Raw genomic sequence first — 16,001 nt, 5'->3', positions numbered from 1 at the left:
TGTCTCATCTTTACCTGTCTCATCTTTACCTGTCTCATCTTTACCTGTCTCATCTTTACCTGTCTCACCTTTACCTGTCTCACCTTTACCTATCTGATCTTTACCTGTCTCATCTTTACCTGTCTGATCTTTACCTGTCTCATCTTTACCTGTCTCATCTTTACCTGTCTCATCTTTACCTGTCTCATCTTTACCTGTCTCATCTTTACCTATCTGTCTCACCTTTACCTGTCTCATCTTTACCTGTCTGATCTTTACCTGTCTCACCTTTACCTGTCTCACCTTTACCTGTCTCATCTTTACCTGTCTCATCTTTACCTGTCTCACCTTTACCTGTCTCACCTTTACCTGTCTCACCTTTACCTGTCTCATCTTTACCTGTCTCACCTTTACCTGTCTCACCTTTACCTGTCTCACCTTTACCTGTCTCACCTTTACCTGTCTCACCTTTACCTGTCTCACCTTTACCTGTCTCACCTTTACCTGTCTGATCTTTACCTGTCTCACCTTTACCTGTCTCACCTTTACCTGTCTCTTTACCTTTACCTGTCTCACCTTTACCTGTCTCATCTTTACCTGTCTGATCTTTACCTGTCTCACCTTTACCTGTCTCACCTTTACCTGTCTCACCTTTACCTGTCTCACCTTTACTTTACCTGTCTCATCTTTACCTGTCTGATCTTTACCTGTCTCATCTTTACCTGTCTCACCTTTACCTGTCTCATTTTTACCTGTCTCATCTTTACCTGTCTCACCTTTACCTGTCTCACCTTTACCCGTCTCATCTTTACCTGTCAGACCTTTACCTGTCTCATCTTTACCTGTCTCACCTTTACCTGTCTCACCTTTACCTGTCTCACCTTTACCTGTCTCATCTTTACCTGTCTCACCTTTACCTGTCTCACCTTTACCTGTCTCACCTTTACCTGTCTCATCTTTACCTGTCAGATCTTTACCTGTCTCATCTTTACCTGTCTCACCTTTACCTGTCTCAACTTTACCTGTCTGATCTTTACCTGTCTGATTTACCTTCTGATCCCTGTCTCACCTTTACCTGTCTCACCTTTTACCTGTCTCACCTTTACCCGTCTCACCTTTACCCGTTTTTACATTTCATTTACCTGTTTCATCTTCACCTGTCTCATCTTTACCTGTCTCACCTTTAACTGTGTCTCACCTGTGTCCACTGAAGGTATCGTACATACCGGAGGCCCAGGTACAAGGTGGCCTATAAGATGGTGACAGAGATGGAGTGGAAGTGTTGTCATGGTTACTCCGGCGACGACTGCTATGATGGTCCAACGTGGACCGGGGACAGCCAGGTCACAGCGGGACGACCTCACGAAACACAGACCGGATACAACAATGGAGCTGGGCAGAAGGGAGGAGAGGGTAGGTTTCAACATCTCTCTCACACATCATCTCTGACACAGTTATTAATGTAGCATCTCTCTCACACATCACCTCTGACAGTTATTAATATAACATCTCTCTCACATCATCTCTGACACAGTTATTAATGTAGCATCTCTCTCACACATCACCTCTGACAGTTATTAATATAACATCTCTCTCACATCATCTCTGACACAGTTATTAATATAACATCTCTCTCACACATCATCTCTGACAGTTATTAATATAACACTATATTTCAATATCAAAGAACAGTCCAAGTCCATTTGCTTGGATCATGTGGCTTTGTGGCTGACAGTCACAAGTGTATTAAAACTGTTTAATTCAAAGAACTCTATGGGCTTTTCCCAGGCACAGATTAAGCCTTGTCCTGGACTTAAACTGCTTTGAATGGAGAGTCTTTGTCCTGGAAAAAGTGTTAGTTTTGAATGGATAAAAAGGCATCTTTGTCCTGGAAAAAGACTGTTAGTTTTGAATGGAGAGTCTTTGTCCTGGAAAAAGACATCATCTCTGAAAAAGACACAAAAGACTGTTATTTTGAATATAAAAAGGCAATGGAGAGTCTTTGTCCTGGAAAAAGACATCATCTCTGACAGTTTTGAATGGAGAGTCAAAAGTTATTAATATCTTTGTCCTGGAAAAAAGACATTTTGAATGGAGAGTCTTTGTCCTGGAAAAAGACTGTTAGTTTTGAATGGAGAATCGTTGTCCTGGAAAAAGGCTGTTAGTTTTGAATGGAGAGTCTTTGTCCTGGAAAAAGACTGTTAGTTTTGAATGGAGAGTCTTTGTCCTGGAAAAAGACTGTTAGTTTTGAATGGAGAGTCTTTGTCCTGGAAAAAGACTAGTTTTGAATGGAGAATCAGTCCAAAAAGACTGTTATTTTGAATGGATAAAAAGACTGTTAGTTTTGAATGGAGAGTCTTTGTCCTGAAAAAGACTGTTAGTTTTGAATGGAGAATCTTTGTCCTGGAAAAAGACTGTTAGTTTTGAATGGAGAGTCCTGGAAAAAGACTGTTAGTTTTGAATGGAGAATCTTTGTCCTGGAAAAAGACTGTTAGTTTTGAATGGAGAGTCTTTGTCCTGGAAAACTCTGTTAGTTTTGAATGAAGTCTTTGTCCTGGAAAAAGACTGTTAGTTTTGAATGGAGAGTCTTTGTCCTGGAAAAGACTGTTAGTTTTGAATGGAGAATCTTTGCAAAAGACTGTTAGTTTTGAGAGAATCTTTGTCCTGGAAAAAGGCTGTTAGTTTTGAATGGAGAATCTTTGTCCTGGACTGTTAAATGGAGAGTCTTTGTCCTGGAAAAAGACTGTTTTTTGAATGGAGAGTCTTTGTCCTGGAAAAAGACTGTTAGTTTTGAATGGAGAGTCTTTGTCCTGTTAGTTTTGAATGGAGAGTCTTTGTCCTGGAAAAAGACTGTTAGTTTTGAATGGAGAGTCTTTGTCCTGGAAAAAGACTGTTAGTTTTGAATGGAGAGTCTTTGTCCTGGAAAAAGACTGTTAGTTTTGAATGGAGAGTCTTTGTCCTGGAAAAAGACTGTTAGTTTTGAATGGAGAGTCTTTGTCCTGGAAAAAGACTTTAGAATGGAGAGTCTTTGTCCTGGAAAAAGACTGTTAGTTTTGAATGGAGAATCTTTGTCCTGGAAAAAGGCTGTTAGTTTTGAATGGAGAATCTTTGTCCTGGAAAAAGACTGTTAGTTTTGAATGGAGAGTCTTTGTCCTGGAAAAAGACTGTTAGTTTTGAATGGAGAGTCTTTGTCCTGGAAAAAGACTGTTAGTTTTGAATGGAGAATCTTTGTCCTGGAAAAAGACTGTTAGTTTTGAATGGAGAATCTTTGTTAGTTTTGAATGGAGAGTCTTTGTCCTGGAAAAAGGCTGTTAGTTTTGAATGGAGAGTCCTGGAAAAAGACTGTTAGTTTTGAATGGAGAGTCTTTGTCCTGGAAAAAGACTGTTAGTTTTGAATGGAGAGTCTTTGTCCTGGAAAAAGACTGTTAGTTTTGAATGGAGAGTCTTTGTCCTGGAAAAAGGCTGTTAGTTTTGAATGGAGAGTCTTTGTCCTGGAAAAAGACTTTAGTTTTGAATGGAGAATCCCTGGAAAAAGACTGTTAGTTTTGAATGGAGAGTCTTTGTCCTGGAAAAAGGCTGTTAGTTTTGAATGGAGAGTCTTTGTCCTGGAAAAAGACTGTTAGTTTTGAATGGAGAGTCTTTGTCCTGGAAAAAGGCTGTTAGTTTTGAATGGAGAGTCTTTGTCCTGGAAAAAGGCTTTGTCCTGGAAAAAGTTTTTTTGAATGGAGAATCTTTGTCCTGGAAAAAGACTGTTAGTTTTGAATGTTGAATGATAAACCTGTGTCTCCCTGCTCCAGTTGACAATGACAAGATGAGACAGATGGAGGAGACTATTCAAAGGTTGACCAAGGACCTCCGTGACATACAGTCCACCATGACGGGCATGAACCTGAGGCTCCAAGACGGAACGAGGAGGTCAGACCAACACAAACAGTAGTGTATTATGTAGGGCATAGGCCTCCATCTGGGACGGAGACTAAAAGATTACCCCACAGAGTTGTCCTGCTCCCAAAAGCGAATTTATAATAATAAATTGTTTTACTGAATGTGTATATTTAATTTGGTAGAACGCTGTGCTGCTTGTTATATCTTGTAAATAATGCGCTGTGAAGAAAAAAAATCTTGATTATTTTCTAGAAATAAACGAATACTGGTAAAACTAAGATACTGAACATAGAACGTAAATTCACTTTTGGGAATAGAAACACTATGATATCTTATCCAGCATCAATAGCTATTTTTAATGTGCTTATAGCTTTGATTTTGGACCCCACAGGCCAGGCCTGAACGGAGACAGGACCCCTGCAGATGCAGCCAAGCCCATGAAAGAGACAATCCACTACATTCAGACCAAACTTGACCAACTGGACAATCGCACGCAGGTACAGACGCACACACACACACACGCACACACACACAGCACGCACACACACACACACACACACACACACACACAGGTACACACACACACACGCACACGCACACGCACGCACACACACACGCACACACACACACACACACACGCGCACACACACACACACACACACACACACACACACACACACACACACACACACACACACACACACACACACACACACACACACACACACACACACACACACACACACATATCTGTGTAAATATTTTCTCCTCTCAGGTCCACGACCAGACCCTGCTGTCCATCAACAACCATTTGGTCAATGGTGACAGAGGTTCCCGCGGCAATGAGCTAGACGGGGCTGTCACAGGCAAGATGGACGCCATGAAGGAGGAGATCCTCCGCGAGCTGGAGAGGAGGGTCAGTCTGTCGTGCTCCTCCTGCCAGAGCGGGGTGGAGGACATGAGGAAGCAGCAGAAGATTGACCAGGAGAGGATCAGGTACGGAGGAATATGACTGCCAACAACAGAAATTGAATCTGATTTCAAATATATTAAAATAAGTATTCAGAAATTAAATTCACAAACTGTAATTTCCCAGACAATAAGGAAATATTGAATTCAGAACAAATGATTAGTTTGCACTAATTTCACCCCACCACCTACTGCATATTGCCATCTTTATGTAATACATATATCACTAGCCACATTAAACAATGATACTTAATATAATGTTTACATACCCTACCTTACTCATCTCATAAGTATATGTATATACTGTACTCTATATCATCTACTGCATCTTTATGTAATACATGTATCACTAGCCACATTAAACAATGATACTTAATATAATGTTTACATACCCTACCTTACTCATCTCATAAGTATATGTATATACTGTACTCTATATTATCTACTGCATCTTTATGTAATACATGTATCACTAGCCACTTTAACTATGCCACTGTTATATGTTTACATACCCTACATTACTCATCTCAAATCAAATCAAAACAAATCAAATATATACATACACATGGTTATCAGATGTTAATGCGATACCATCTACTTCCGCATCTTGCCAAGTAATCTAACTCAATTCTAAACTACCATCACTCATAAAGAATATGTACATAAGGATATATTGAGTATGGTACAGAGCAGCATAGGCAAGATACAGTTGGTATTCCTTTACACTTGTGTATTAGGTAGCTGTTGTGAAATGGTTAGTGATACATGTTGCTTACTACTAGAGTACAGTGTCGGAACTAATGAAAGTAACATTATAAGGTAGCATTGTTTAAAGTGGCTAGCATCATTTCATCAATTCCCATTATTAAAGTGGCAGTCTGCTAACCATGTGTTAGTGGTGGCTGTTTAACAGTCTGATGGCCTTGAGATAGTGACCAAATAAAATTGGATTGATTCCTTGATGATCTTTATGGCCTTCCTGTAACATCGGGTGGTGTAGGTGTCCTGGAGGGCAAGTTGCTGAGTTCCATGGAGCAAGGGCGGAGCTATGATACAGCCCGCCAGGATGCCACAACATGGACGGTGACACCAGGAGGGAGATGGCGCCTTCTTCACGATGCTGTCTGTGTGAGTGGACCAATTCACTGTGATGGACTGCTGCAAAACACCGTCCACAGAGATGGACAGGAGGCTGACCACCATCTCCTTAGTTTTGGAAGTGTGAGGTTACCTGACACCACACTCCGAGGACCCTCACCTCCTCCCTGTAGGGCTATGATTGGTAATCAAGCCTAAGTGAGCCTTGGACAAGTTGGGTGGATGATTGAGTCGGGTGAAGGAGGAGGAGGTGAGAAAGGAGGGAGGACGAAGTGTGAGGATCGGAGGAGAAGTTGAACAGTAGACTGAGGGAGGTGGAGAGGAGGCTGAACAACACAGTGAGGAATGGTGTTGAATGCCGAGAGCAGAAGTTCACCAACACAGGAAACAACATGAAGGACAACCTGGGTGTCAGAGAGAGGTCCTTGACTAGTCTCTCAAAGCACTTCATGATGACGGAAGTGAGTGCTACGGGCGGTAGTCGTTTAGCTCATCCTTAGCTTTCTTGGGAACAGGAACAATGTCCTCATGCCACATGGATTGACCACACACCAGCCAGCTGGTCTGCGCATGCTCTGAGGCAATGGTGAGCCTTGCAGGGTTAACACGTTTAAATGTTTTACTCTCGGCTGCAAGGAGAGACTGCATTTTTCCGTGCAGGCAGTGTCAGTGGCACATTAAAAAAAAAGTTATAGTCTGCCGGGAGCAAGACATCCTGGTCCGTGATTGGATTTCTTCCTGTAGTCCGTGATTGACTGTAGACCCTGCCACATGCCTCTTGTGTCTTGTGTCCTTTGTCTCTGGACGCTTAGCTTGTTTGATAGCCTTACGGTAGCTGCATTGTTTGTATTCAGTCATGTTCACCAGACACCTTGCCCTGATTGAAAGCAGTGGTGTCCTGTCCGGGGCTGCCATCAATCCAAGGTTTCTGGTTAGGGAATGTTTTAATCTCATGGGAACTCTTCACACGAAACAGGCGTAGAATAGATGCTAGTGTCCCAGTCCACGTGATGGAAGCAGTCTTGGAGTGTCCTGGTACAGCGTTGGACAGACCTCAGCGTGGGAGCTCTTTTTTTAGCTTTTGTCTGTAGGCAGGTATCAGAAAATGGAGTCAGCTTTTCAGAAATAGACTAGTGTAACAGTGATCCAAGGGGGTGTCCTGATATGCTGATCAAATTTAGGAGCTTGTTTTCAGATTAGCCTTGTTAAAATCCCCAACAACGAAATGCAGCCTCCGGATAAATGGTTTCCAGTTTGCAAAGAGTTAAATAAAGTTCGTTCAGAGCCATCGATGTGTCTGTCTATATATGGCTGTTATTATAATCGACAGAAACATTTGATTGTGAGGAATTCTAAATCAGGTGAACAGAAGGATTTGAGTTCCTGTCCAGGGGTGTCCATAAGGCATACATCTTCTTACCAGAAAGGTGTTTGTTTCTCCGGCGCGACGTGGAGAAACAGGACCGATAGCGTCTCCAGTGAGCCATGTTTCCGTGAAGCACAGGTTACAGTCTCTGATGTCCCTCTGGAATGCTACCCTTGCTCGGATTTCATCAACCTTGTTGTCAAGAGACTGGACATTGGCAAGAAGAATGCTAGGAAGTGGGGCACGATGTGCCTGTCTCCGTAGTCTGATCAGAAGACCGCCACGTTTCCCTCTTTTTCGGAGTCGTTTTTGGGTCGCTGCAAGCTCCATTCCGTTGTCCTGTTTGTAAGGCAGAACACAGGATCCGCGTCAAAACATATTCTTGGTCGTACATGGTGAGTTGACGCTGATCTTATATACAGTACAGTAACAAGATGACCTGATAATGTAAGAAATAACACGTAAAAAAACAAAAAACTGCATAGTTTCCTAGTCCAGGGGGTGTCCGCCGGAATGTTGTACATATGTCGGCGCCGGAATGTTGTACATATGTATATACTGTACTCGATACCATCTACTGCATCTTGCCTATGTCATTCTGTACCATCACTCATTCATATATCTTTATGTACATATTCTTTCATTCCTTTACACTTGTGTGTATTGGGTAGCTGTTGTGAAATGGTTAGGTTACTTGTTGCTTACTACTGCAGTGTCGGAACTAGAAGCACAAGCATTTCGCTACACTCGCATTAACATCTGCTAACCATGTGTGTATGTGACCAAATAAAATTGGATTTGATTTGAATTAGTGCTCTGGAGAAGTTGCTGAGTTCCATGGACCAACACTATCGCCACAACATGGAACCAGGAGGGAGATGGAACGTAGGACTGCTGCAACACCGTCACAGAGATGGACCTGACCACCACGGAGGGTGTTTAACCTATGATGTCATCAAAGAGCGCCTGGACAAGGAGCTGGGTGGTGGGTCGGGTGAAGGAGAAACAGGAGGGAACGAGACGGAGGAGAAGTTGAACAGTAGACTGAGGGAGGTGGAGAGGAGGCTGAACAACACAGTGAGGAAGACAGAGCAGAAGTTCACCAACACAGGAAACAACATGAAGGACAACCTGGAGAGAGGTCACCACCATCCGTAACATAGTCCTCAGCCACATGGATGACCACGGCTACAGGATAGGCAAGGTGATCATACTTTTCTCTGTTGCAGCGCTGTGTACAGGCCTACATTAAAAACATATGTTGGATTGGGTTAAGGCCCTGCGACAGACTTGTGTCCTGTCCAGGGGGTGTACTGGTACATCAAGCTGTCTCACTACAGAAACAGGAGATAGACTAGTGTCCTGTCCAGGGGGTGTACTGGTACATCAAGCTGCCTCTCTACAGAAACAGGAAATAGACTAGTGTCCTGTCCAGGGGGTGTACTGGTACATCAAGCTGACTCACTACAGAAACAGGAAATAGACTAGTGTCCTGTCCAGGGGGTGTACTGGTACATCAAGCTGACTCACTACAGAAACAGGAAATAGACTAGTGTCCTGTCCAGGGGTGTACTGGTACATCAAGCTGTCTCACTACAGAAACAGGAGTTAGACTAGTGTCCTGTCCAGGAGGTGTCCTGGTACATCAAGCTGCTACAGAAACAGGAAATAGACTAGTGTCCTGTCCAGGGGGTGTACTGGTACATCAAGCTGCCTCTCTACAGAAACAGGAAATAGACTAGTGTCCTGTCCAGGGGGTATACTGATACATCAAGCTGTCTCACTACAGAAACAGGAAATAGACTAGTGTCCTGTCCAGGGGGTGTACTGGTACATCAAGCTGTCTCACTACAGAAACAGGAAATAGACTAGTGTCCTGTCCAGGAGGTGTCATGTGGACTACCTACCTACTATTCCTCTATATCTTCAAGGTGGAGCTGGACCTCACAGTCCTGACGGACACGGTTACCGACCACAGCCGACGACTGGGTCAACTGGAGAACAGAACAAACTTTATCGACACCAAATTGTCGAGGACAGTGGACATGTGCTCCGAGACCTGCGGCCCCAACGGGAAGGGCCGTAAGACAGAAGACATGGTCAAGACCCTGGAGTGGACAGTAGTGGCCAACAAGGAGGACATTCAGAAGTTTGATACCAGACTCAAGGACCTATCGCTGACTGGCGACTCTATAATAGACAGAGTGGTGGAGCTCAGCAACGACGTTAAGAAGATCAAAGGGTTGACGGGGGAGGACAGCGAGCGCTTCAATCAGATAGTCACGGAGGTGGAGACGCTGGGGCGGAGCGTGGACGACTGCTCCATCTGTAGCACAGTAGAACGAGACCTGCAGTCGTTCACCAACAGCACCAACAGCGCCATTGGGAGGTGCCAAAAGGAACTGACCAACCTGCGCAACAGGTTTGATTATTTGGTGTGTGTGTGTGTGTGTGTGTGTGTGTGTGTGTGTGTGTGTGTGTGTGTGTGTGTGTGTGTGTGTGTGTGTGTGTGTGTGTGTGTGTGTGTGTGTGTGTGTGTGTGTGTGTGTGTGTGTGTGTGTGTGTGTGTGTGTGTGTGTGTGTGTGTGTGTGTGTGTGTAGTGTAGTTATTGAATAGCAAAGTTAAATGAGCATAGTGTCTTTCACCACAGTAACAACCGCCATCTTGCTCTCAACAGGTTTGACTCTGAGGACTCTTCTTGTTCCCAGCTCTGCTCCAACCTGCAGGTAAATGACATGAATGACAAGTCATTTTTATGACGATATGTTAATGTTTACTCATCTGTAGTTGTATGTGTCATGTGTGAATATATAGCTGTGTATGTTTGTTATCTAAAAGGAGGAAGTGGAGAGGCTGAAGGAGGAAGTGGAGGAGTGTACAGGGAAGTGTAAGACCGGCCTGACGGACCTAAAGAAAAACCTGGACGGACATACGACCCTCCACGGACGGCTGGGGACGGACCTGAAATCCATCCAGGGGGAACTATCCAAGTTCACCATCAGGTAAATCTTCCCCCTGCGTTCCAAATGGCACTATTATTCCCTATGTAGTGCACTACTTTTGGGGCTCTCTGAGCTATAAAGTAGAGCACTATAAATGAACTAGGGTCCCATTTGGGACGTACAACCCCACACTATTATTCCCTATGTAGTGCACTACTTTTGGGGCTCTCTGAGCTATAAAGTAGTGCACTATAAATGAACTAGGGTCCCATTTGGGACGCACAACACCTCTGATAAAACAGACAAGATGATCTGATTTGATATTAGATGTTATATCATTAGTATAACCCACCACTGTTGTACAGGTTTACTACCCTGAATGACTCTGTGAATGGGCTAGGGCATACCGTCCAGAGGCATGGCAACACCATCACAGACCTGGGCTCTACCAAGGATAACATCATGTCTGAGGTTGGATATACTTTTATTGTCTGTTTTTAACAGAAAGTGCATTGCGTTTTCATTGTTTGCAGACAGACAATTCCCACTGGGCAGAAACTGTTTGAATCAACGTTTTCAAAGTTGTTTCAAAGTTGTTTCAACGTAATAGGTCAAAGTATTGTGATGTGGAATCTACGTGATCAACTGTCGGCTGAAATTTCAACCACAGGATTAGGTCATCATGGTAACCAATTTTCAACTATAGGCTGGGCAGCACCTCCTACTGGAGAGTTGATCTGTCTACAGCACCTCCTACTGGAGAGTTGATCTGTCTACAGCACCTCCTGCTGGAGAGTTGATCTATCTACAGCACCTCATTACTGGAGACTTGATCTGTCTACAGCACCTCCTACTGGAGAGTTGATCTGTCTACAGCACCTCCTACTGGAGAGTTGATCTGTCTACAGCACCTCCTGCTGGAGAGTTGATCCATCTACAGCACCTCATTACTGGAGAGTTGATCCATCTACAGCACCTCCTACTGGAGAGTTGATCTATCTACAGCACCTCCTACTGGAGAGTTGATCTGGCTACAGCACCTCATTACTGGAGAGTTGATCTGTCTACAGCACCTCCTACTGGAGAGTTGATCTATCTACAGCACCTCATTACTGGAGAGTTGATCTATCTACAGCACCTCATTACTGGAGAGTTGAACTGTCTACAGCACCTCCTACTGGAGAGTTGATCTATCCACAGCACCTCCTACTGGAGAGTTGATCTGTCTACAGCACCTCCTACTGGAGAGTTGATCTATCTACAGCACCTCCTACTGGAGAGTTGATCTGTCTACAGCACGTCATTACTGGAGAGTTGATCTATCTACAGCACCTCCTACTGGAGAGTTGATCTATCTACAGCACCTCCTACTGGAGAGTTGATCTACATTACAGCACCTCCTACTGGAGAGTTGATCTACCTACAGCACCTCCTACTGGAGAGTTGATCTGTCTACAGCACCTCCTACTGGAGAGTTGATCTATCTACAGCACCTCATTACTGGAGAGTTTATCTGTCTACAGCACCTCCTACTGGAGAGTTGATCTATCTACAGCACCTCCTACTGGAGAGTTGATCTACCTACAGCACCTCATACTGGAGAGTTGATATGTCTAAAGCACCTCCTGCTGGAGAGTTGATCTGTCTACAGCACCTCCTACTGGAGAGTTGATCTGGCTACAGCACCTCCTACTGGAGAGTTGATCTGTCTACAGCACCTCCTACTGGAGAGTTGATCTATCTACAGCACCTCCTACTGGAGAGTTTATCTGTCTACAGCTCCTTCTACTGGAGAGTTGATCTGGCTACAGCACCTCCTACTGGAGAGTTGATCTGTCTACAGCACCTCCTACTGGAAAGTTGATCTATCTACAGCACCTCCTACTGGAGAGTTGATCTGTCTACAGCACCTCATTACTGGAGAGTTGATCTATCTACAGCACCTCCTACTGGAGAGTTGATGTGTCTACAGCACCTCCTACTGGAGAGTTGATCTGTCTACAGCACCTCCTACTGGAGAGTTGATCTATCTACAGCACCTCATTACTGGAGAGTTGATCTGTCTACAGCACCTCCTACTGGAGAGTTGTTCTACCTACATTACATAACCTCCTACTGGAGAATTGATCTATATACATTACAGCACCTCCTACTGGAGAGTTGATCTGTCTACAGCACCTCCTACTGGAGAGTTGATGTATCCACATCACCTCCTACTGGAGAGTTGATCTACCTACAGCACCTCCTACTGGAGAGTTGATCTGTTTACAGCACCTCCTACTGGAGAGTTGATCTGTCTACAGCACCTCCTCCTGGAGAGTTGATGTATCTACAGCACCTCCTACTGGAGAGTTGATCTATCTACAGCACCTCCTACTGGAGAGTTGATCTATCTACAGCACCTCCTACTAGAGTTGATCTACCTACAGCACCTCCTACTGGAGAGTTGATCTGGCTTCAGCACCTCATTACTGGAGAGTTGATCTGTCTACAGCACCTCATTACTGGAGTGTTGATCTGTCTACAGCACCTCCTACTGGAGAGTTAATCTATCTACAGCACCTCCTACTGGAGAGTTGATCTGGCTACAGCACCTCCTACTGGAGAGTTGATCTGGCTACATCACCTCCTACTGGAGAGTTGATCTGTCTACAGCACCTCCTACTGGAGAGTTGATCTGTCTACAGCACCTCCTACTGGAGAGTTGATCTATCTACAGCACCTCCTACTGGAGAGTTAATCTATCTACAGCACCTCCTACTGGAGAGTTGATCTGTCTACAGCACCTCTTACTGGAGAGTTGATCTGTCTACAGCACCTCCTACTGGAGAGTTGATCTGTCTACAGCACCTCCTACTGGAGAGTTGATCTATCTACAGCACCTCCTACTGGAGAGTTGATCTGTCTACAGCACCTCATTACTGGAGAGTTGATCTATCTACAGCACCTCCTACTGGAGAGTTGATCTATCTACAGCACCTCCTACTGGAGAGTTGATCTACATTACAGCACCTCCTACTGGAGAGTTGATCTGTCTACAGCACCTCCTACTGGAGAGTTGATCTATCTACAGCACCTCCTACTGGAGAGTTGATCTATCTACAGCACCTCCTACTGGAGAGTTGATCTATCTACAGCACCTCCTACTGGAGAGTTGATCTGTCTACAGCACCTCCTACTGGAGAGGTGATCTATCTACAGCACCTCCTACTGGAGAGTTGATCTGTCTACAGCACCTCCTACTGGAGAGTTGATCTGGCTACAGCACCTCCTACTGGAGAGTTGATCTGTCTACAGCACCTCCTACTGGAGAGTTGATCTGTCTACAGCACCTCCTACTGGAGAGTTGATCTATCTACAGCACCTCCTACTGGAGAGTTAATCTACCTACAGCACCTCCTACTGGAGAGTTATTCTGGCTTCAGCACCTCATTACTGGAGAGTTGATCTGTCTACAGCACCTCATTACTGGAGTGTTGATCTGTCTACAGCACCTCCTACTGGAGAGTTAATCTATCTACAGCACCTCCTACTGGAGAGTTGATCTGGCTACAGCACCTCCTACTGGAGAGTTGATCTGGCTACAGCACCTCCTACTGGAGAGTTGATCTGGCTACAGCACCTCCTACTGGAGAGTTGATCTGTCTACAGCACCTCCTACTGAAGAGTTGATCTATCTACAGCACCTCCTACTGGAGAGTTGATCTATCTACAGCACCTCCTACTGGAGAGTTAATCTATCTACAGCACCTCCTACTGGAGAGTTGATCTGTCTACAGCACCTCTTACTGGAGAGTTGATCTGTCTACAGCACCTCCTACTGGAGAGTTGATCTGTCTACAGCACCTCCTACTGGAGAGTTGATCTATCTACAGCACCTCCTACTGGAGAGTTGATCTGTCTACAGCACCTCATTACTGGAGAGTTGATCTATCTACAGCACCTCCTACTGGAGAGTTGATCTATCTACAGCACCTCCTACTGGAGAGTTGATCTACATTACAGCACCTCCTACTGGAGAGTTGATCTGTCTACAGCACCTCCTACTGGAGAGTTGATCTACCTACAGCACCTCCTACTGGAGAGTTGATCTATCTACAGCACCTCCTACTGGAGAGTTGATCTGGCTTCAGCACCTCATTACTGGAGAGTTAATCTGTCTACAGCACCTCCTACTGGAGAGTTGATCTACCTACAGCACCTCCTACTGGAGAGTTAATCTATCTACAGCACCTCCTGCTGGAGAGTTGATCTGTCTACAGCACCTCCTACTGGAGAGTTGATCTGGCTACAGCACCTCCTACTGGAGAGTTGATCTGTCTACAGCACCTCCTACTGGAGAGTTGATCTGTCTACAGCACCTCCTACTGGAGAGTTGATCTATCTACAGCACCTCTTACTGGAGAGTTGATCTGTCTACAGCACCTCCTACTGGAGAGTTGATCTGTCTACAGCACCTCTTACTGGAGAGTTGATCTGTCTACAGCACCTCCTACTGGAGAGTTGATCTATCTACAGCACCTCCTACTGGAGAGTTGATCTATCTACAGCACCTCCTACTGGAGAGTTGATCTATCTACAGCACCTCCTACTGGAGAGTTGATCTGTCTACAGCACCTCCTACTGGAGAGGTGATCTATCTACAGCACCTCCTACTGGAGAGTTGATCTGGCTACAGCACCTCCTACTGGAGAGTTGATCCAGCTACAGCACCTCCTACTGGAGACTTGATCTATCTACAGCACCTCCTACTGGAGAGTTGTTCTATCTACATTACAGCACCTCCTACTGGAGAGTTGATCTATCTACATTACAGCACCTCCTACTGGAGTTGATCTGGCTACAGCACCTCCTACTGGAGAGTTGATCTATCTACAGCACCTCCTACTGGAGAGTTGATCTATCTACAGCCCCCCCCCATAGATTTAGTCGATCCACATGTCCATCAACAGGTGCATTCAGAAAGTATTCAGACCCCTTCCCTGGTTCCACATTTTGTTACAATTTGTTGCTTTATTCTAAAAAATAGTTTTTTTCTTCTTCCCAATACTCAATCTACACACTATACACAATAAAAAACAAAGCAAAAACAGGTTTTTAAACATTTTTACAAATGTATTAAATATTTTTTTAAAGATACCTTATATTCAGACCCTTTGCTTTGAGCCTCGACATTTAGCTCAGGTGCATCCTGGAGTCCACCTGTGGTAAATTCAATTGATTGGACATGATTTGGAAAGGCACACACTTGTCTATTTAAAAGGTCCCACAGTTGATAGTGCATGTCAGAGCGAAAAACAACACCACGAGATCGAAGGAATTGTCCGTAGAGCTCTGAGACAGGATTGTGTTGAAAGCACAGATCTGGGGAAGGATACGAAAAAAATGTCTGCAGTGTTGAACGTCCCCAAGAACAGTGTTACAGTTAATATAAGGAAATCAGTCAATTGAAATAAATTAATTAGCCCCTATTCTATAGATTTCACATGACTGGGCAGGGGCGCAGCCATGGGTGGGCCTGGGAGGGCATAGGCCCCCCCACTTGGAAGCCAGGTTCACCCACTGGGGAGCCAAGCCCAGCCAATCAGAATGATTGCTAACTGCCCGGCCAAACTGAGCAATCAGGGGAGAAGGGTCTTGGTCAGGGAGGTGACAAAGAACCCGATGGTCACTCTGACAGAGCTCCAGAGTTCCTCTGTGGAGATGGGAGAAACTTCCAGAAGGACAACCATCTCCGCAGCACTCCACCAATCAGGCCGTT

General features: G+C 44.7%; 1 protein-coding gene across 1 annotated transcript in view; it reads left to right on the top strand.

The window, feature by feature from the left end:
- The window catches only part of emilin1a (elastin microfibril interfacer 1a), a 65,443-nt gene that overhangs the window by 34,440 nt on the left and 15,002 nt on the right, over positions 1-16,001 (top strand). The window contains 12 exon segments of the mRNA XM_064925780.1: positions 1,193-1,392; positions 3,777-3,894; positions 4,256-4,361; positions 4,640-4,860; positions 8,110-8,163; positions 8,165-8,229; positions 8,232-8,430; positions 8,432-8,501; positions 9,229-9,719; positions 9,976-10,024; positions 10,137-10,300; positions 10,606-10,711. Of these exon segments, the coding sequence (XP_064781852.1) occupies positions 1,193-1,392; positions 3,777-3,894; positions 4,256-4,361; positions 4,640-4,860; positions 8,110-8,163; positions 8,165-8,229; positions 8,232-8,430; positions 8,432-8,501; positions 9,229-9,719; positions 9,976-10,024; positions 10,137-10,300; positions 10,606-10,711 (1,843 nt within the window).

The sequence above is a fragment of the Oncorhynchus masou genome, chromosome 19 (assembly GCF_036934945.1).
Source record: "Oncorhynchus masou masou isolate Uvic2021 chromosome 19, UVic_Omas_1.1, whole genome shotgun sequence".
NCBI classification, from domain to species: Eukaryota; Metazoa; Chordata; class Actinopteri; order Salmoniformes; family Salmonidae; genus Oncorhynchus; species Oncorhynchus masou.
Note: the sequence above shows the minus strand (reverse complement) of the source record. Positions and strands in the feature narration are given on the sequence as shown.